Source organism: Arachis hypogaea, chromosome 11 (genome assembly GCF_003086295.3).
Source record: "Arachis hypogaea cultivar Tifrunner chromosome 11, arahy.Tifrunner.gnm2.J5K5, whole genome shotgun sequence".
Taxonomy (NCBI): domain Eukaryota; kingdom Viridiplantae; phylum Streptophyta; class Magnoliopsida; order Fabales; family Fabaceae; genus Arachis; species Arachis hypogaea.
In genome coordinates, this window is record NC_092046.1 from 145,558,998 (window position 1) to 145,582,446 (window position 23,449).

General features: G+C 36.4%; 2 protein-coding genes across 3 annotated transcripts; one reads left to right on the forward strand and one right to left on the reverse strand.

The window, feature by feature from the left end:
* Positions 1-11,057: 11,057 nt before the first annotated feature.
* LOC112723310 (uncharacterized) lies at positions 11,058-17,699 on the forward strand. Of its 2 annotated transcripts, none has more exons than XM_025774633.3 (6): positions 11,058-11,650; positions 13,214-13,300; positions 13,991-14,158; positions 14,292-14,378; positions 14,482-14,553; positions 15,384-17,699. In XM_025774633.3, exons 1-6 carry the CDS (start codon positions 11,447-11,449, stop codon positions 17,325-17,327), a joined length of 2,562 nt encoding a protein of 853 aa, XP_025630418.1. In that variant the 5' UTR covers positions 11,058-11,446; the 3' UTR covers positions 17,328-17,699. The 2 variants fall into 2 exon arrangements, with proteins under 2 accessions (XP_025630418.1, XP_025630419.1); XM_025774634.2 differs by lacking the exon at positions 11,058-11,650 and adding an exon at positions 12,910-12,996.
* Positions 17,700-20,856: 3,157 nt separating this feature from the next.
* Positions 20,857-23,223, reverse strand: LOC112723311 (uncharacterized). Its single transcript, XM_072207953.1, has 2 exons — positions 22,395-23,223; positions 20,857-21,259 (listed from the first exon to the last, which is right to left on the reverse strand). Exon 1 carries the CDS (start codon positions 23,024-23,026, stop codon positions 22,400-22,402), a length of 627 nt encoding a protein of 208 aa, XP_072064054.1. The 5' UTR covers positions 23,027-23,223; the 3' UTR covers positions 20,857-21,259; positions 22,395-22,399.
* Positions 23,224-23,449: the final 226 nt, after the last annotated feature.

The following is a 23,449-nucleotide window of genomic DNA, read 5'->3' on the forward strand; positions in this document are numbered from 1 at the left end:
TAAACAAGGTTTTAATCGATGGCAGAGCAGCAATAAGCCTTTTGCCGGAGAGGATGCTGATGAAGGTTGGCAAGCATCCTGATGATTTGGTTCCCACCAATATTGCCGCAACAGACTTTAGTGGTACTTCTACTCCTGCTAAAGGTTTGGTTACCTTAGGGGTGCGAGTGGGATCTTCTAATCGAAACACTATTTTCGTGGTGGTGCCTTCGAAAGCAAGTTATAATGCCTTATTAGGTCGGGACTGGATTCACGGAGTTGGAGCTGTACCATCTACTGTGCATCAGAGTGTCCTCTTTTGGACAGAAAATGGAAAACCTGAAATTGTTAAGGCTAATTCGAATTTGTATGTCGAACAACTACATGTTGATTTCAGAGTATATAGTCCAAAACTGAAGCCTTTAAATGTTGACAAGGTGTTAAATTCTTTCAACTGTGAGGGCTACTATTTGTCTTCAGAAGGTTTGATGGTGAAATTGCGTCATCCACACCTTACTATACCCTCAACTGGTTGGGACTGTTCGTCTTAAGAGGGATTCGAGACATTGCTCGATGGAACATGCACAAGATATTTCGGATTATATGGTAATTTTAAATAAACATATAAGTAATTTCCCTTCAGTAGAAAATAAAAATGATTCTTCTGATGAAGTCGAATCACTTAGGAACGTAGTTTCTTCTTCTTTTCACAGTAAAAATTCAATGTCTTTAATCGAATTTAGTCATGGTTTAAGTTCTTTTTCTTCTTGTAATACAAATGATGTTATTAGTCAAACTGCTGATGAAATAGCAGAAGTTCATTATATTGAAAATGAAGCTATTGTTAATCCAGCAAGTGATCAAGTTCATTCTATTCTTAATGAATCTGTTGATTTCTCTTTTGATTGTATCTATGAGTTAGAACCTTTGGGTTTTGAAAAGTATTCAGTGAAAGATGATGACCATGCAAAAGGCTTTGAGTCCCCAGATCCCCTAGAAGAAATTAATTTGGGATCTGCTAGTGATGTTTGAATTACTTACATTTGTAAGGGTCTTGCGGATCCTTTTCGAACTGAATTGTTCCATCTTTTACATGAGTTTAACGATTGTTTTGCTTTGGATTGTCATGAGATGCCTAGTCTCGATCGTTCTCTTGTGGAACATCGATTAGCATTAAATCCAAATGCTCGAAGTGTGAAGCAAACCCCTCGGCGCTTTGCTCTAGAAATCAATCAAAAGATTAAGGAAGAAATAGAACGGTTAATTAAAGCAAAATTTATCCAAACTGCACGCTATGCTGAATGGATTTCGAATATTGTTACTGTAATGAAGAAGAATGGGAAATTGAGGGTATGTATTGATTTTAGAGATATGAACAATGCTACCCCGAAAGATGAATATTTTATGCCTATAGCAGACATGTTAATTGATTCTGCAGCAGGGAATGGAATTTTAAGTTTTATGGACGGTTATTCAAGATATAACCAAATCTTCATCGCGAAATATGACGTGTCCAAAACTGCTTTTCGTTGCCCTGGGCTTTAGGCACTTATGAATGGGTAGTTATGCCATTCGGTTTGAAAAGTGCTGGTGCAACTTATCAACGGGCATTGAATGCCATATTCCATGAGCATATTGGGAATTTATGGAGGTATATATTGATGATGTCATGGTCAAGTTGAATTCAGTGAATCAACACATTGATCATCTGAGAAAGGCGTTTGTTAGTATGTGAAGAAAAGGATTAAAAATGAATCATTTGAAATGTGCCTTTGGAGTGTCGGCAGGGAACTTCCTGGGTTTTATTGTTCATAAAAAGGAGATTGCAATCGATAAGAATAAGGCTGATGAGATTTTAGCATTATATTCTCCTAAGTCGAAAAAAGAAGTGCAGTCGTTCCTGGGGAAGGTGAATTACCTTCGAAAGTGCATATCGAATCTTTCTGGCCGAACTCGAGTGTTTGCACCTTTAGTAAAACTAAAGAATAATTTACAGTTCGAATGGACAAACGAGCATCAACAGGCTGTTGAGTCAATAAAGGCTTATTTGTCCAAATCCTCGATAATGGCGAATGTTCGCCCACATGAGCCTTTGAAACTGTACATTGCTGTATCTACAAATACGATTGCGTGTATGTTAGCCCAAGACGATGAGAATGGTCATGAACGGGCCATTTATTACCTTAGTCGAGTATTGACTGATATCTAGACAAGGTATTCGCCAATAGAAAGAATGTGTTTGTCTTTATATTATGCATATATGAAATTAAAGTGTTATATGGTGGCCAAGCCTGTGAAAGTCATTACACAAACTGATCTTGTCAAATATATGTTGATTTATTCAGTGTTACGAGGCCGTTTGGGGAAATGGATGCTAGCTTTGGCAGAGTTCGATTTACAATACGTTCCAGCAAAGGCTGTAAAAGGCCAGGTCATTGCAGATTTTTTAGTTGATAATTCGAAAAACCTGAATGACCAGGGGGCAAATCTGCTTGATATTAAGGTCGATTATTGAAAGTTATATTTCGATGGATCGAAGCACAAAGATAGTGCAGGGGTAGAAATTCTCATTATTTCACCAGAAGGAATACCATCAGAATTTCTGTTTGAGCTAAAATATCCTTGCTCGAATAATATGGCAGAATATGAAGCTTTGATTTTAGGACTTGAGATTTTGATTGGGAAAGGTGCTTCGGAAGTTCAGATTTTAGGGGATTCCCAATTGGTGTTGAAGCAGTTATCGAAAGAGTTTAAGTGTAACAATGAGAAGTTGCAGAAATATTTGGCAACAACTTGGGAGTTGTTAACTTCCTTTCAAAAAATTTCATTGGTCCACATCCCAAGGATCCAAAACGAAATTGCCAATGAGTTTGCTCAGATTGCTTCGAGATATAAAATAGGTCCCGAAACATTGAAAAAATTGGCAGAAATTCACCAAATTTTAGTGCCTATAGATGAAAGAGAAGTTTTATGATTGGATGAATGGGGACATAATGATTGGAGAAAACCTATTTAAGGAATCCCAGCATTCGAGTTGATAGGAGGATAAAATTAAAAGCAATTAATTTTGTCTTAATGGCTGATGAGTTATATAAGAAAGGGATCGATGGGAGCCTTTCGAGATGTTTAAGTCAATATGACAAATATATTGCTTTAGGAGAAGTCCATAAAGGTATGTGGTGCTCATCAGGTTGTGATGAAAATGAAATGGGTTCTATATCGAAATCATATGTATTGGCCCTCTATGATTAAAGACTGTATTGATTATGCAAAGGCTTGTCAAGAGTGTCAACGCCATGGAGTGGTGCAACAGATTCCGGCATCTGAGTTGCATTCGATCATTAAGCCTTGGCCATTTTGAGGTTAGGCTTTAGACCTAATTGGATTGATACATCCCCCCTCGTCGACAAACCACAAATTTATTTTGGTGGCAATAGATTATTTCACGAAGTGGGTTGAAGCGGTTCCTCTGATAGAGGTTTGACAAAAGGAAATAATAGATTTTATCGAGGAACATATAATTCATCGATTTGGGATTCCTCAAACATTGAGTACTGACCAAGGAACTATGTTTACTGGTTAGCGAATAAAGAATTTTGCAGCTTCAAGAAACATTAATATGGTTACTTCAACCCCTTATTATGCACAGGCTAATGGACAAGTTGAGGCGGCAAATAAAATTTTGATCAATTTGATCAAAAAGCATATCGGAAGCAGACCTCGAACTTGGCATGAGACTTTGAGCCAAGTACTTTGGGCCTATCGAAACTTTCCAAGAGGATCGACAGGTACTTCTCCTTATAAATTGGTATATGGGTATGATAGCGTTTTGCCATTAGAAATTAATCTTAATACTCTGAGAGTATTGAAGCAAGATGATTGGCCTGTTGACGATGATTGGAACGCAATGTTCGATGAGTTAAATGATTTAGACTCAAACTGTATATTGGCGCTTGAAAATATGATGCGACAAAAAGAAAGCGTTGCTCGAAGTTATAATCGTCGAGTAAGGGAGAAATGCTTTAGTATTGGGGAGTTGGTTTTGAAGGTTATTTTGCCAATGGAAAAGAAGTCGAGATTTCTTGGCAAATGGTCCCATACTTGGGAAGGACCTTTTCAAATTATCGAATTATATTCCAAAAATGCATATTGAATCAAAAATATCGAGTCTGGGAATATAGTTAATTCAGTAAATGGGAAATACCCGAAGCAATATCATTATTTGTCAAACCAGAGTTAAAGATATAAATGCATGAGTCTAAAAAAAACAACAAAAGACATTATTACAAGTACTGATACCTTAAGGTGGAGAAATGTAAGGCGCCATAAGCTTTGCTAAGTCTGAGCATAGTTTAATCCTTTCACTGTCCAGAGCCGAAAGGGTTTCGGTTTGCTCGTACTCCTCATACTGGGCCTTGTCAAGTTGCTTCTCGCATTCTTCTTACTTGGCCTCAATATAACAGATTTCTTGTACAAGTTTTTGTTGTTTGTGTTGGACAGTAGCTAAAGGTATTGCTATATCAGCCTTCCTCTTTTGAATTTTAGCAAGTCTCATTAATTTGAGCCAGTTTTGCTTCAAGTGCTTCTTCTTCTTTATTATAGTAAGCTTGAGTGTAAAAAGCTTGAGAGATTCTTAGGTCAAATTCTTCACGAGAAGTTTTAATTGGTTGAGGAGCTGTGGTATAGCCTTCTGATTCAGTCCGGATCTTAGCCACCTTTTCTTTGACCTCTTGTAACTTGTTTGGACAGTTACACATCTATTGGTAACTTTTATGAATTGGTTGATTATAGCAGAGTATTAGGATGGAACCTGAAGTTCAAGAGACGAGTTTAAGACATCAGACAGAAGTGGATTCAGGGCTACATTATTTGTCCATTCAATGGGTGGATGCTCCAAGAGCCTGAGAAGGGTCAATAGTTGGTCTCGAGCATTCTTATCTAATTGGGAAGGGAGATTAGATATAGAAGGACATGCAGGTGCAGAAGTGGAAATAAGCACCTTGTCTTCTTGAATGACCTGGTTCAAGATGGTAACCAATTCAATTAGATCAATATCTGCAGACTTGGAAATCATACTCAAGTTTTTAGGTTCTAAATTAAAAGGAGTTTGAAGTTCAACATTTTTAAGTGGACTAAAAGATTTTTGTGGCAAAGGAATGGTCTCTGGAATTCAAGAAGGTGAATTAGAATTGGATTCTGGAACTCGGGAAGGGGAGTCAGAGTCAAGAGCCGCTTGCGATCCACTAAGAGCTCTAGCCTGAACTGGTGAAGGAGTACGATCAATGGCTACAGTTTGAGATGGTGAATGTTGCTCCTCTGATAAATCAACCACTTGTGTTTCAGTTAAAATTGGAGGAACCACCCGAATGGGTTCAACAAGTGCAATGGTTTGGATTGATGAGTGAGATTTGTGTTGTTCTAGCCTTGGTTGATTTTGTTATGTGGGTTGATCAAGGGCCAAAGAGGAAGTGATTGATTGAGCGGCGGTGACAGGTTGAAATAAAATATACATCAGTTGGAGTTTATTTCGATTGAATTAATATATTCGAAGTATTATAAAGTTACCAGAACAGGTATTCTTCTTCGAATCAATTCAGAGGATGGGTCAGATTCAATTTCATCATATGTGTTCGAAGATGCAGTAAGAAGATTTTGGATAGTTGGTTCATTGTCTTTGGAAGAGCTCTCACTTGATGTTTGTAGCTGTAACTAAAGGAAGAATCAAAATCAAGATAAGGTTAAGCAAATATGGTTTCAGAGAGTTTTTGGTAAAGAAAATATATATACCCTTCTAGAAGTCATTGAGGAAGCTTGTTGACTTTTCTTTGGAAGTTGTTTGGGGAGGTAGTAGCTTCGGCTTTTCTTTTCAAAAGCTTTTTTGGAGAGCCTTCAGCAGCAGGAGCAATTCGAATGATAGAATTTTTTATTTCTTCGAAGGTACGACTGCACTTAAAAAAGTAGGTAGTCCACCAATCGAAGCAAGATTTTTTAATGAATGAGCTACGCTCGTAAAAAAAGTGATTGTAGCCCATTCTGTGTTTTTGGTTCAAAGTAAGACAAATGTCGAGTTCTTCCTTCGAAGTCAAGCTAACATGGCAAAAAGGTTTGATGTGCTTAGGAAATGGAGTTGGAATAGCCTGGGAGAAGCCCAGTTGTCTAGCTGCATAGTGAGGAGCGTAAAGACTGGCTTTAAAATGTTCCTTCTTGTATTGTGGTAGCCCTATTAGGATCACTTGTACAACCAGTAAGTTTGCCCAGCTCCTGTTGGCAATTTCATCCTCTCGGTAGTCATTGGGGAAGAGGAGACGCTCAAGCCAGGCAGGACCACAATTTCGACGCAAAAAGGGAGCGAAATTGAGGTCATCAATATTGAAGTTTTACAAGAGTGGAAAAGAGAGAAAATGGCCCAAAATCGATTTTCCTCTGATTGAGCCTCTGGAAAGTGTGGCTTGAAGCTAGCCAATCGAAAGCCCTCAATGTGTTGCTTGTCAGATGCACCACCTCCAGGCTTTATCATGTATTTCTCGAAAACAGCATTTAGCCAGAGTTGGAGAAGTCAGAGAGGACCTCCCGTGCTAATCAAGAAGTTCTTTCGAAGACAATTGACAAACTGACCAAGTTCTTCGAAGATGTGCCCTAGGAGTAACTTCGCCAAGTTAATGTTATTCCCTTCATGTAGCAGGGCAGCAAGGGGATAGAAAAGTTTCTGCATCTGAACACTTTGAGAGCAGAAAACTATGACATTTAACCAATAAAATAAAAATGCCACATGTTCGTCATCCATTATAGGATCATTTTCTGCACCCATATGATGATCAATAAATTCATTGTAAGAAGTCATAGAACCTATTTTGTATTGTCGCTCGGAGCGCATATTAAAAGTAAAATCAGGGAGGCTTATTGGAAGTCCTGTGATAGCAGCCACATCAAGGAGCGACATGCCAATCATCCCACAAGGAAGATGAAAGTTGTTGGTGGTTCTGTTCCAAAAGTGAACCACAGCCCCAATCATCCAGGGATGCGTTGAATGAGAAAAATGAGAAAGTCGAAGAAGGTCTTGGATCCCAAGAGCCCCCTAGGCAACACTCTTCTCTGGTGCCAGACGCCTATGCCAGACCATAAAATAAATTTCTCGAGGAGTAACTTTGGGGTTGTTTCTGAAGGGTTTTTGGGAATTGGTGAGAAAAGAAATATCGAGGTCTTGACTAATCAGTAAATCTTTCCCATGGGCACTTGGGAAGAGAGGAAGCCTTCGGTTTGCCCTTTCTAAATTGTCAATAGGGCCAACAAAACAGTGAATTTCATCACTTACGGTGAAGGGGATAAGGATTTTGGGGTCGTCAATTTGAAGTTGAGGGTCTCCAATGATTTCATCATTGATTTGATTCAGGATGTGCAAAGACGGAGGAGTTGGTTGTTGGGTTGCTGGACCCTTACCCTTATCTTGAGTAGCGTGAGAAGATGAGGAAGCCATTGATGAATAAGGAGGAGAGTGAGAGATAAAAATAGCAGTTGCAGAATGGAACCAAATGCAAGGTTTCAAGGAGCGAAGATTCAAAAAGGGAAAAAGATAATGATGGGAAGTTTAAGTTAAATAAGGTTTTGCTTCCTAACCGTTGTTACAGAGAAGATTCAAAGAGAAAATAAGTAACTTTACGAGGAAGGCAAAGTGGTGGAAAGAGAAACTGAGAATCGTGGGAGACGTGTCAAACGGGTCAAAATTGATGGAGAAAGTAAATGACAATTATGACCAGTTAAGGTAATCAAAGACTGAATTATGATTAAGTGTTTTGTCTTCTAAAGAGTGACTTCAAGAAACGAACACGTTAATCCTAGGGGGCAATTTGTTAGTCAAGATAATTACTTTCGAAGGTTAAGTTGATTCGAAACGTTAATAAAGTTTCGGAATGAAAGCAGAGATCAAAAGAGATGCACGTGCAGGCATCAAGTGGGGAACTATTGGCACGGATTTGACGGACATGATAAATCGAGCAGCTACTCGAATGAGGAAGATCGAAGACTTTTTCGAGTTAAGGATTTTTCAGTAACGCTTTTGGGCAAAAGAGCGGGAACGGTTACCCAAAGTTTCGCACACAAGGGGCATCATGTCATTAATGGTCAGTTATGGAAATGGGTTATAAATATTAGAAAGTCTTAGGACGTCAGGGTTGGAACTTTTCTTCAGAAATACACTCAAGCACACTCATATCCCAGCGAATTTCTGAGTCTGCATTCGAATTCGATTTCTGTAGGGTTCCTTCCATGTCTTTATCTTTCTAATTTATGATTTTCAGCAAACTTTACTTTTCCTGTTCAATTTATCTTTTCAAGAAATTTTAAATTTCATTGTCAAATTTACATTCCAGCACTTTTAATTTTCATGTCAAAACCCCTTTAATTCAATCGAAGGCATTTTTATTGCTTTATTTAAATTCATTGCAAACCTTTTCGATTTTAGTCAGTTTATCTTATATTATTTTATTTCATACCCTTTAAACCTTTTTTAATGGTCGTCTAATTCGAAGACCTTTGATGCACTTATAGAAAAACTGGTACCTACAAAAGATGAGTAGGTTTCGCTCCCAAACCATTAAAATTGAACTACCATCAATTTGTTAAAAATCGACAAAACATTAATATTAAAAATAACAAAAATTTCTTTTGATTTTTATATTTATTCTATACTTTACCATATTGTATTGAAAACTTCTTGTTATTGTTTTTAACAAATCTCAAAAAGAAATAAAAAAAAACCAAAAAATAAGACATTCTATTTTGCATTTTTTCTTTTTTTTTAGTGCACTTTATTTTTTCTTATTCTTAAATTTCTATTTTTTTCACTATATTTTTGTTTTCTCTTTTTCTATTTTTTTATCTATAACTTTTCCCTTCTTATTATTTTCTCTTTTTTATGTGCATTTTATCCTTTTCTATCTTTTTTATATTTTAAATTTTTTATTATTTTTATATAAATAAAAATTTGCATATAATTTTTTTATATAATATTAATAATTAAAAATTATTAAATAATAATTTAATAAAACATATCAATTGTCAAGATATATAATAATTATCAACTATTAAATTCATATAAAAATAACTGCATATAAATTTATATTTTTTCATAACTTATATATTATATTTATAAAATTTTCTATTTTAGTTCTAAGAAATTTTTGAATTTTTTTCACATAATTTATAAATTGATTTTATAGAATTTAATTTCACATAAATTATGTTAAGACTTAAAAAAATATATATACACGTAGTGCTAATACAAATTAATGTAGAAGAAAGAAACAAACAATGCAATAGAGGAGTAAAAGAAGAGGAATAAAAGAAGAGGGGAGAGAAAAGGTTGAAAATAGGGATGACAACGGGTCTCCATGGGGCGGGGCCCGCCCCCTGCCCCCCACCTCCAGAAACCCTTCCCGTCCCCGCCCCATCTCCGTGACGGGTAACGGGGACCCCGTCCCCGCCGGATATTAGGATATCCGCGGGATTTGGAGGAATTGAAGAAACAAATAAGAAAAAAATTTAAAAAGAAAAAAAAATCCAGTAAACAACAACAATTTCACAAAAATCTCATAATTATGATTCAATTTTGCAATAAAAAACTAAAAATCCAAACTTTAATTCCAATTTTATAGTAATAGAATCTAACTCTTATTTAAATTTATCAATTAACAAAATCCAGAACCTAAACATAAACCCAATTTCACATTAATATAATCAAAATCCTAAATCTAAACCCAATTCACATAAATAGATGTCCCAATTTCATATCAATTTCAACAATTAAAAATCAAAACAAATGTTAAAACCAGTTTAATCAATTAACAAAAACATCCAACTTATTGCAAGGTGGCCGACCACGGAGACAAAGCATAGTCATCATCATCTTCGCTGAGCAGAGGCGATGCAGAGTCGTGGTGGGAGAGGTGTCATCGGCGTCGTGGAGCAAAAGCGTTGTTGGAGGAAGCTTGTCATCAACGTCGCAGATCTGAGGCTTTGTTGCAAAGCAGAGGTGGAGGCGGCGGTGAAGCTTGCAGCAAGCAGTGAGCAAAGCAGTGAGAAGAAGAGTGAGCGGTGACAGCGATGGAAGAAGGTGAGCGATGGCAGCGACGGAGGAAAGTGAGCGGCGGTAGTGACAGAAGAAGGTGAGAGACTGAGAGTGAGAACGCAGAGATTGAGTGAGAGTGAGAGTGTGAGAGAGTGAGAGAGGCTCATGTGAGAGAGTGAGAGAGCGGCGCAGGGATAATGGTTTGAGGGGTTAGGGTTTCATCAAAGTTATATATATATATGAGGGTTATTTTTGTAATTTTACAATCACGGGTAATAAACGGATACCCACGGGACGGGGGCCTCTCCCCTGCCCCCGCCCCATTTATTATACGGGTACCCGTACCCGCCCCCCACAGGGAAAAAATGTCTCCCAAACCTGCTCTCCGGTGGGTAAATTTCCGCGAATATTCGGGCCGGGGATTTTTACCATCCCTAGTTGAAAACATTAATGAGTGTGTTTTAGAATTAACGGTTCTTTTTAATAATTAAATCTTTCTAACGGTTTTTTAGAATAATTTCCCTAAAACGAAACATAAAAGAAGTTGGAAAAAAAATCAGTAGTTTTTTTGTAACTTTGTTAGAGACTTAATTATAAGCATTTTTATTTTCCTAATATTTTTCAAAATATATAATTCAACAATTTGAGAGCAATGTTATCACTTTTTAATTACAAAAATATTGTTTATGTATTATATATTATATTCAAATTACCCAATATTTTTTAAAAACATAATTAAGTAACTTATGATTGAGATTTGAGAGTAATATCATCACTTCTAATTCAAAATATAGCCCATCTATTATATATTATTTTCAAATTACATGTAATATAAATATTCTTACTATAAAAAAACAAAATAACGAGAAAAGAGAGCAATTTTAAATTACATAAGAAAAAATTACAATATAAAATTGAAGGTAGTGATATTACTTTCCCTTATGATAATTAATTATTTACGCTTTCAATGTGTTTAAAATTACATAAAAATCACGTAAAAAGAAAAAGTTTAAATGATGAGAAGAATTAATAATGATGAAAAAAGAAGCAAAAGGAGGAAAAATGTTTTTATTTTTTGCCCCGTTCTCTTTCTTGAGTCTTTTTCTTTCTATCTGAATCTGCCCCGATTCGGCGAATAGGTTTTCATTTCATCTTACTCTCTCCTCCTCTTCTGTGTCTCCACATCCAATCCAAGCAACTAAGAAGGCAGCACCACCGAGGGTTTTTTCCTTCTCTGTTCTCTCTCTTCTCTCTCTCAGCCTTCGCATCTCACATCGGTTTTTTCTGAATGTGACTCAGATTCATTCACTTCTCCTCACTCAATTTTAGGGCTTTTCTTCTCTCTCCTCCCCCAAAACCCTCACTGTCACCATTCGATTCGCTCTTCAATTCCTCGATCTCACCATGGAGGCTCGAGATTCGTCCACTTCGCCGTCCTCCACCGCCGCCAACCGTGACGCCTCCTCCGTCACAGATGCCGACGATGCCGTCTTCACTGTCGCCGTCGCCCTCGCCAAGGATGCTGCCTTGCATTTTCAGTCTGGCAAGTTCGCTGAGTGCGTCGACGTCTTGAACCAGCTCTTGCAGAAGAAGCAAGACGATCCCAAGGTAGAGTGAATCACTCCTCTTTCCTTTTTTTGTCCATTTCCTATGTATTATCGATGCTGATGCCGCTGAAGTGTTCTCGATTTTATCACTTCCGTGTTACCATTCTATGTGACAAATTCTTGGTGCTTCTAGGCGTTTATTTATTTTATCGATGCTCGATTCTTGTTCTTGTTGCTATCTGTGTTCTGGATTTGATTGTAATTGCGATGCTTCAGCTGATTGATTTGTTGCTTAGATTTTTGTTTCCGTGGAGAGGTGAATCGCGGTTTTGGTACCCTCAGTGAGTGGTAGATAATAGTGAGTCTTGCCTTATGTGGATGGAAATGTGAGTGTGATTTGGTTGAACTGGTTTATATGAAATTCTATGGGTGCCTTAAGTGAAGTATAGACAGTAAGCTCTCGGGATGAAGCTTATTTGGCTGTAAATTTGAATGCAGATGGTTTGAACTGGTATTTGTGGGTTAGATGAGGTAGCCAGTGTCTGAGTAGACTGGATAAGTTGCATTGAGCTGCTTTGGATGGATGCATGGCAAAATGCTGCCTTATGTGATGTAAGGAACCACTAATAAGTAAGAACATTGAACACAGGGTGAATCAACTGGTGAAGGTTCTTATATTTTCAGAGGAAAGTGGGAAACATGTGCTCTGAATCCTATATGGAACATTGAATTTTAATGAATGATTTTGCTGGAAGAGGAATTATGGGATCATTTTCTGTACATGTATGATCTTTTTCATTCCGATTCTTTTGCTTTTTTTAGTTTCGGTTTTGCTCTAGCATAGAGTGCGACCTGTTTAACAGTGGAAAAGAGATTACTTGTCGCATGTACAACTCTAGGTCAATTTTGTAGAGTAGATTGATCAATGATACTTAAATAAACTTACACATTAATCACAGAATCTTGTGTAAGCCATTGGTTAAGGCCTTGATCACTCTGACAGTTTTATTTTTCTGAACTGTTGAGATTGTAAAATAGTTGCAAACCTTATCATCTGTACAAGTATGTGTTCTTCAGTATCCCATGTTTCCGCCAATATCCCAGTTTTGTTCTTTGCAGTTTCATGAAACTAGATATGTTTTCTCTCTGAATATATATATATCACTTATTCCTTTATGCATTCACCTAATGGATTGGGTATAATGTATGAACTATGATTAATTTACATGAATAATAACACTGGAGTAAGTTATTCTGCAGAAGTGCCTTTGTGGTAGAAATAAAATCATCTTTATTTTTCTTCTTTCTTTTGTAGTTTTCTAGAAAGCATGAATTTAATGGTGCTGTCCGCATAGTGCATATCAAGCCTCCCATACAAGTTTACAAATTAAAGTGCTTGATTTTATGGTAATGTTTGTATTATGATAAAATTTGTCATCATCCATGTTCAAACCTTGCAAGCTTTGTGTTCGCAAATCCTTGATATGTCAAGTGGGCAAATCCTTGCAAGCTTTGTGTTCGCCCACCAATCTTTGCGTCTTTATGTTGGTTGTTGGGTATTTGTTGTGTAAGACAATTTTAGTACAAATCCTAATCTTCAAGATTTTGAATCCTAATATTTCAGGTACTTCATAATATTGCAATCACGGAATTCTTCCGTGATGGATGTTCAGACCCCAAAAAGTTGCTTGAAGTACTTAATGGCATCAAGGTATGCTAATCTAAAATTCATCTCTCTATCTCTCTCTTAAATTTCTGCAAAATGGAAGTTTTGCATCTTTTATTATTAATTTTTTTTTGTGCTTTATATTCGAGGGAAACCATTTCTTGCCTTCATTATTAGAAAATTGGAAATTGAATGCCATTGACACTGATAGAGAACCAATGGCAGGATTAAAATGCAGATAGACTTAGGTCGTTAATTGACTTTTGTAAACACTAATTGCTAAATAGGCTCTTGGTTTCAGTTACTGAATGAATGCTTAAAATGTCAGGAGACCAAATTTTATAGAAAGGTTCTCATGATTTTTGATCTGTGAATTTGAATTCTTTGATTGGAATCAGAATGTCAATATGATTTCGATACCAGTAGGACATAGTATAATATAATTCATATGTTGATTCCCACTTCCGCCCCGCAACTTGGTTTCCTTCTCTTGGTGCTTTTACTTACTTATTCATGATATTTACAAAGGAGAAAATTATATATGAAGTGTGACCTGTGTGATAAGGTTGAAAGTTATGAAAAGATGGTGGAGAATGGTTGAATAGGTTTTTCTCATTTAGACATGCTGTTTATGATAATTTGAGTTGCAGCTTGAAGCTTTGGTATGTACTTATTTATGATTTCTGTTCTTATACCTTTTTTTTTTTTCCCTTTTCTCTGTTGGGCTTGATTCAGAGAAAAAGTGACGAGCTTGCCCTGGCTTCTGGAGAACAAGGGGAATCAGTTAACAATGTTGGAAATAAAGTTGTTTTGGGATCCAAATCACATCAGTTTTCAGGTGCAAATAGCACCAATACGATGTATGCAGATGAATTCGACTCTTCTGTGGCAATGCTAAATATTGTATGCTCTTTTGCTCCTTGTGTCATTTTGATTTATTTCTCTCACTTGACACTTGTTTTGTTGACGGACATATACTTATGATTTAATATCTTTGTTGATGTTTGATGTGGTTTTGTTCCTTAAATCTCTCTAGGCCATGATCTGGTTCCATCTCCATGACTATGCAAAGACATTATCAGTTTTGGAACCCCTATTTCAAAATATTGAACCCATAGATGAGGTACATCATATATCACGTATTATTTAATGTTACTTGGTTTTCAGAAGGTAGATTGATGTGTTCCTTTGTTTTACTCTGTTTCTTGTTCTCTTGCCTTAAGCAGACAACAGCTCTACATATTTGCCTTCTGCTGCTTGATGCTAGCCTTGCTTGCCATGATGCATCAAAATCAGCTGTAAGTTCTGTGATAATTTCACTAGCTGGTTTACCTTTTGATTTTTGGAAGTTTTGTTACTTAATGCATTGATGTTGACCCGATGATGGGTTTTGAATTTTCATTTATGCATTATGTATCCCCCCCCTCCCCCTTTTAAGTAGTGTGTGGCCAGTTATTTCTTTGATGAATACATAAATATGGTTTCTTTTTACATAATTTGCAATTAGTTTTTAATCTGACTTTTTCTTTGATTAGTGGAACAATGAGCTCTTTTCCACTGTGATAAGTCATTGTTCTTTCCAAGCTAATGTTGGTCATGGTAGCTGAGTTTCTTGGATGATGATTTGCCAACTTAGTCTATTTAATTACTTTTATTTGTAGAGGTGTTCTTTGTTGGGAATGGCTGAATCTTATCTTCTTTGAGTGTACTTTTTAACTGTCAGATAGAGAAATGCACTTACTGACTGCAGGTTTCCAATACTATAATGATTATATGATATACTTATTTGTTAGGATTTGGATTATCTTATCCTAGCTTCCACCCATAAACCCTTCCAATTTGTGAGAGTTTGGGCAGGTGCAGGAAATTTAAACTGTAGTCTGATATACTTGTTAATGTGGTTGAAGTGAATGGTTAAGATATATAGATAGAACTCGCCTGATTTATGTTATATTATCTGATAAATTATGCTGTAAAACTCTTGTTGTGCATATCCATGGACTCTCCTAGTATCAGCCACTCGTTATCCTAGTTTGTTAGTCAAATGTGTGTTTTCTCCCCATCCCTCCCGTTTAAGCTTCTATATTTGTACATGTGCGCTGTTCTGAACTGGGCTTCATTTGCTTAGGACGTGTTGACTTATCTGGAAAAGGCATTTGGTGTTAGCACCATGAGTCAAGGTGACAATGGGAACTCTGCACAGCAGCAATCTGCAAATACAATGACAAAGTCTACACCTGTTGCCATTAATGCACCTGCTGCTGATGCATCCAGTTCAGATTTGGGGTCAGGTGCTAATGTCTCTGAAAATCATCTATCCAGAGCTCTATCTGAAGATACACTTGATTATGAAGCCATGATGTTGGATATGGGTGGACCAAATTTATCAAGGCCGATGGGTCCAACTTCAAATGATCTTTCAAAGGCTTTGGCTGATAGGTTTTCTACTATTGATTTAAAGCTTAAGTTGCAACTTTACAAGGTTCGGTTTCTGCTGCTGACTAGGAACTTGAAGCTAGCAAAACGTGAAGTCAAGCTAGCAATGAACATTGCACGTGGAAGAGATTCATCCATGGCTCTTCTTTTGAAATCTCAACTTGAATATGCTCGTGGTAACCACCGCAAAGCAATAAAGCTATTGATGGCATCAAGTAATCGGACAGACCCAGCATTTTCTAGCATTTTCAACAACAATATTGGGTGCATATATCATCAGCTTGGCAAATATCAGACGTCCTCATTATTCTTTTCAAAGGCATTAAATAATTGTTCATCCCTGCGGAAGGACCAACCCTCAAAGCTAGCCACTTTTTCCCAGGATAATTCTCTTCTTATCATTTACAATTGCGGTGTGCAGTACTTGGTCAGCGGGAAGCCACTACTTGCTGCTCGCTGTTTCCAAAAGGCAAGTTTGGTGTTTTACAAACAGCCTCTCTTGTGGCTCCGGATCTCAGAATGCTGTCTGATGGCTTTAGAAAAAGGCCTAATTGGATCAAGTCGGGTTTCTTCAGAGAAGTTGGAAGTTGGAGTTTGTGTTGTAGGGACGGGAAAATGGAGGCAACTTGTTTTGGGAGACCACTTTCCAGTTGGCGGAGATATGGGTTCATCTGAAAGGGACGATTGTCCTAGTGATGATGGACGGCTGAAGTTATCAATGACTCTTGCTCGGCAGTGCCTCTTGAATGCTCTGTACTTGCTGGACTCCAGTATTACAAATTTCGTGAAGTCTGATTTGCCATCGAATTCTTCTGTGGAGGAAACTGATACAAGTGAAGTGTTGTCTTCAAAGAATTCAAATCTTAAGAATTTACATGGCATCGATGCAAAGGCGTTTTCAGTAGCAGTAGGTTTAGGTCAGGTTAATTCAAATGGGGACACAAAAGAACAAAAGGGAGGAGCTGGTCAGGAACTCGTGCAGAACTCCCTTTCCTATTATGAAGAAGTTTGTAGAAGAGAACATCAACTGGTTAAGCAAGCTGTTCTTGCTAATCTGGCGTATGTGGAGCTGGAATTGGACAACCCAGTGAAGGCACTGGCAGTTGCAAAATCTCTCCTAGAACTACCAGAATGTTCCAGAATTTATGTCTTTCTTGGGCATGTTTATGCAGCTGAGGCTCTCTGTTTGCTGAATAGACCAAAGGAAGCTGCCGAACACTTGTCATTTTATTTGTCTGGGGGAAACAATGTTGAATTACCTTTCAGTCAAGAGGACTCTGAGAAATGGCGAGTGGAGAGGACGGTTGAAATTGAAGATTTAAATGGAGGGTCCACAGCAGCGAAGAATTTGTCTTCTGAGCAGACACAAAGTATTGTTTTCCTCAAGCCAGAGGAAGCGCGGGCATCCATTTATGCAAACTTTGCAGCAATGGCTGCAATGCAGGGTGAATTTGAGAAAGCCAGTTTGTTGGTTACACAGGCATTATCCATACTCCCAAACTCCCCAGAAGCCACACTCACTGCAGTTTATGTGGATCTCTTGCTTGGTAAGCCACAGGAAGCCCTAGCCAGATTAAAACGATGTAGCCGCATTAGGTTCCTTCCTAGTGGAATAAAATTGAATAAATCTTCTTGAGTGTTGTATGCTTGGGTTTATCATTGTGCCTTGCCCATTTGTCAGCGTTAGGTAGCAGGTAGGTTAATCCTTCCATAGCATTTGTAAAATATATAAAGTTCAACTCAGAATAATTTTTTCTTCCCTCTTTTTGAGTTCCTTTTCCTTAAAATTTTCAAATTTAGGGTTCAGTTGTAGGGTGGTGGCTGTGTTTTGATTAGTGCCAGTTTCCCACCTTTAAAACTTGAGGTGTAGATCTGATTCGGGTTGTGTTTTAGAGGCTAATTTAGTTGATATTCAAGAATAGGGGTCATGTACTTATGTTGAGAAAAACTGAAAAGGTGATAATTATTTCGAAATTCCATTTTTAATTCGAGGGGCAGATCTTTCTAATTCTAACTCTCACTATGGATTCTATCAACTTCGTTACTTCAGTTTCTCACTATTTATTGAACCTTGTGTACGGTACGTGACGCAAATTTTCATTTTTTTCCCTAAAGAAAACCATCAGAGAGGCCCCGCTTGCTTCTTCTGTCAGAAAATAAATCTAATGTGATAGATTCGTCGCTCTTGTGATTGAGCACATCACGAAGCAAACGATAAACCTGATTCTTACTTTACATATCCCATTATATTATCAACCTATAAAGTTTATAACTTTCGTATAAGCTTTCATCACTCATTCTGAGTATATAAACTTGGAGAGGGAGAGAATAATCACCGCTGCAACGGTTAAACATAACAGAAAAGTAAAAGTCTGAAACTGAATCTAACCAACTAAACTAACCTCGAGATAAACTTGGCTTTTATAATTAAAAGGAATTAATTTGTTTGATATTACAAAAGAATGAGTGGAGACGAAATTAGTTTGACGTAGGGATTGGTATGTGTCTTGGGACGGGGCCGGCAAGGGTTGCAGTGATGAGCTTCAGGAATCACGATCAATCAATATCAATGCTTTATAGGCCTCCATCCTTTTTTCCTTTTTTTCCCTCATACATCGAGTTCACGGGTTTCTCACTATACAATGGGGTCACAGGAATCAAAGCTGCTCCATATCTAAGGTGAAGTTCCAAACCCTTCCCTCTAACTATGAGCCAGAGGAAACAACAAACCCAAAACAACATAATGTAGAGATCTGCACAAGATCTGCTTATGTCTGTTGACTTTTTAATCTATCTCCAATGCAAGTTAGTGTTTATTTGAGACAATCAGACAATTCGTATGCCTATGAGTGGACAAAATTCATGCTGTTACGTTGAGCACTTGATACCCCCCTCACTATCGCTATCGCCATCGCTATTTTAATTTTGATATTCATAATAACATGATCAACAAAATGTAGTGCTAACTTTTGTGCTCTAGTAATTAATAATCTATCATTAGGAATTAACTATTATTAGATAAAAAATGGTTTGGATTTGTCCGAAATTAAGTGTTAGAATCCCTCTTCATTATTACGAGACTTTAGAGTTACGCTACGATAGAAAATTCCAATTATGGTGGGGCTAAGATTTTGCTTTCCAACGTGGCCTACTATTACCTGTGATAAAGGATAACTTTTGTACCCATTAAGTGATAATCTTTTCTATTACTACTTTAGACAACAAGTTGGTGCATATATCAACACAATATTATTATATTAATAACCGATAACTAATCTAGCTTGTTCATTTTATAGCGTAATTAACGAATTTTAACTGTTTTAATTAATTAACTACTACTTACAATATATAGTGTGTAACTAAATCAAAACAAGAACATCTCCTAATAATGGAGTTACAGGGATCTCCGTGAAAGAGAAGGAGGGGATAGGGATCTTACATGCATACAGTTAATTGATTGTGATACGAATCCTTACACAGTACTATAGTACTATTTATTCATACGCATGTAGACAACATATATTAGGGGTGTGCATGGTCGGGTGAAATCGGGTTTGATGTGACTTAGACTCGATCCAAAATATATATCGGGCCTATTTATTAGATCCGAACCTGGCCCTTAACCTGATGAAACCTATACATTTTTGGGTCACGATTATACCGAGTAAAAATCGGGTGAAAACTGAGCCGTTAATATTACATTACCTTGATACCTTCTTATAAGCTAGCATGTGAAAATATCCAAATTTCTAAGACTCCAACTATTATTTGACATGGTAAAATTCACTTAGAAAAATATAACAAGAACCAACTATTCTCTAAAATTAAAGCATAACCATAATCAATACTAATATTGTCTAATAACAACAAATATTTAAATCAATATAAATAACACAATATTATGCATTAGTCTAAAATCTTATGCATTTTAAACATAAAACATTAACTTATAGTCTTATAATAACTAATAACACAAAATATTAAGGTCTACAATACTTAAATTCCACATAAGAATATCCATCATCTATCACTAATAACACAAAATATTAATTATGTATGATGACCGGGTCACCGGGCCGATTTCGGGTGACACGAGTCATGGCCCGGACCCGACCCAAAATAATGACCGAGTCTATTTTTGAGACCCTTACCCGACTCTAGACCTGATAAAATCACACCAAAATAACCCCTAAAGTATTTGGGACTGGGCTGGTCTTCGGACCGGACCGGGCCATGCACACCCCTAACATATATAATTCCGAATAACAGAAATGACATGTATAAATAAAAAAGAAAAATCAGTTATTGAATTAGACATTATATATTTACGTATAAAGATGTGTTATTTTATTTTTTTATATATTTTATATAAATAATTGATTTAATGATTAAATTTTTGTTTATTAAATAAAATTTACTTGTGGTTTAGGCTTAAGCTAAGGAGTACATGTAAAATGAAAAAAAAAGGGGAAGTTTCAGAACCATAAAGAAGTGAAAAACAATCAAATGATGGGGAATTAAAGGTATGGAAAGTTTTTAAGTATACAGTATATGGGTGTTTTAGTAATCTTTAACGGTTGATATTAATTATTTATATTATATATATTTTTTATAATTAAAATTAACAATAAAAAATTATTGAAACATCAATATACTTAAAAATTTTACTATATGCATTAGTCTTCTGTTTTAATTCCCAGGCCTACTGTTTCGTGAAACTAGTACAAAATTAAACGTAACAGTGCAACACTTCACTCTCATAGACAAATATAATTCTATGATAAAAAAATTGTAGAAAGAAAATAAAAAAAATCTATACATTTATTTTAAAAAATTAATAAAAATGAAATTATATTTCTAAATAAATATTTAAAATTTATAAAAATAAATTTTTATCTCTTCTATCATTTTTTTTTCCTCTTTCACTATAGCATGCACCTATAGGCTATAGGCTATAGATAAAGGTGGAAACAACCCAGCACATTGAAAACCAAAACCAGGGATGTTGTACTCTCGCTTTTCTAGGTGGAAGGGTACATCCTATCAAATTTCACGTCCTAAATTTACCCGCTGAATTATGACAAGTAAGTCACGACTCATAAGATTTACATATCCTTTTCTGGTAAACAGTTCAACACTTCAAATTGTGTTTGATCAAGTACAAGTACGGAGGAAGCTACACACATATATATATATTGATTAATTATCCCCAATTGAAATTAAACCAAGTAGTGTTACAATAATGAAATTGGACAAAGCACAAACCATCATGTAAATAAATATCTTAATTAAAATGTCACATAGCATCACCTTTTATGCTAATAGTGCCACTTTAATTTACTCGCCTAGTAGCTAGCTAAGGATTAAACATAGATGCAACAGTAATCTCAATATAAAAACAAATGGTTATTTTAACAAATAATAACCAAACATGAAACAACAATAGCAACAACAACAACCATTCCAATAATCTCTAGAGTGCGTGGGCGACATCATCATCATCATAATCATCTCATGTCAATTTCAACCATACATACATGCCATGCCCCAAATATGATCTCCATTGACCTGAAAATTAATGGCATATATGCCGTGACATAGAATGAGACAAAGGTTAAAGTTCACGGGCAGAATCAGAAGGATATAAATAATATAGTTTATTGTATGATAGGAAATAATTTAATAGAAATAAAATGACACATCAATAATTCCAAGGTATATCTGCTCAGTGTGACAGGCAATTTTCATATCATAGAAACAGTGTAATTGAAAAAGGAAAATGGAAAACAGTAAGTTATGGAATATTGTAAATTCCATCCAATAATTGCTAGCTATTTGGTTGGTAGGTAGGAAAGTAACAATGTAATTGTCTCTGAACTAAACTTCCTAATGACCTAGTTTCTAATAATCTAATCTTTTTTATTTACTCCCTAATCTCAGGGCATAATATAATAATTAAGCCTGTCCTATTCTATGATTACGATCATGATATCAATAAAAATAATAGTTTACAAGCATACATAGTGAAATGCACAAGTCACTATCTTCTTTGGGAAATTGGGAGGAAATAAAAGAAGAGAAAAAGCAGAACAACAAACAGACAATGATAAGGTCATAATACACGGTCAAATTTTCTGTATAAAAACTTCTCGTTGAGAATGATTAAAACTAAAAAAGAAACAGTGATGGAATTAATTAAAGTAAAGGAGCTACTCAAATTAAGATTTGGTTATATTTTAAATAAAAATAATATTTTTATAATATATTAAAATTTAATTTTATAAAATTTTCATTGGAGTATCCACCTGAAAGGAATGACTATGAAACCATTCCTTCAGGTGATATCTACACAAACAATACTAAACTATCATGAGACTAAGAGAAGATATAGTAAGAAGGTTCAAAGAAAACAAAAAGATGGTGGTTATTATTAGTCAAAATAAAATTATATAAATTAAAGTCACGTGCATGTGATTTAGATAATCTTGGCCAACGATTAGCAGAAGTTTATATTAGCTAACCTAGATTCTAACTAATTAGGTATGGAATTGTTTGTAAAAAATAGTGAAAACTCAGGTGCAATTAATTTCACAGAGAATTATAAAAATCCCTAAACGAATTGATAGGATTGATGAACTTCACATGAATTTTCACCAAAATGGGTTAAAAGAGAAGTAGGGTTTATAGAAGAATGGTTACTTACTGGAATTACAAGGAGCAGGTGTAACCAGGAGGAGGAGTCTTGCCGCATGCAACAAGAAGCTGAAGAGCGAGAGGCACGTATATGTTCAGATTCAGAAGCTTCACCTTCAGCGTCGTGCAGAGGCACGCCGCCGCTTCAAGCTCCACCAGCCCTTGAAGCACCGGGCAGCACTGGTTCACCGCCGGGTCTCCCACTCCAACGTGCACCAACCCTCCCAGCAGATCCACGCACGCCCCCAGCTTCAGCGTGTCTATCGGACACGTTGCCTGCGCCGGCGTCTTCGGCGACGGGCACGGCTGCTTCTTCCCTCCTCCTCCTGTGCTCGGTGGGTTTGTCACTCCAGGAACGGTCACCGGAGGAACTGTGACGGGCGGAACGGTGACCGGAGGAACGATGACCGGTGGGTTGACTATTGGTGGAACAATACCGGGAGGAAGAATACCGGGAGGAAGAATGCCGCCGGGTGGTTTGACAATGACGGGTGTCTTGGGCTTCTTGTTAGGGTTGTGCTTCTTGGGGGGATTATTACCACAGTAGCCACATGCGAGGGTGGGAGTGAGGGAAGAGATGAAGAGAATGCAAATGAAGAAGGAAGCATAGATCTTAGAGGGTGAAGATCTAGAAGACTCCATTGGAGCTTAATGAATTGGTTACGTTGAGTTGGTGGTAGAAGAGAGTGAGAGTGTGTAAGTATAAGTAGGAATGGAATGAGAAGAAGAAAACAAATGAGTATAGAGTGTTTCACGTGAACATGGGGCTACCACATACACTCTCACACTCAAAACTAATTACCAACTTCATTATTTCTATATGCTAGCTGGCATTATACATCTAATTGTTTTTTTTATGTCAATATTATAGAGCCTATCTATCATTATTTTTAATTTAAATTTGCAAATATTAATAAAATAAAAATAATATCAAATTAATACAAAATAAACATTTATGTATAGCGTGCGTAATGTATGTAAACCAACCGTAATAAATAGTCTGCATCCCTATCTAATTTAATGTACAATGATTATAAAGAATATATACTTGTAATTGTATGTGAT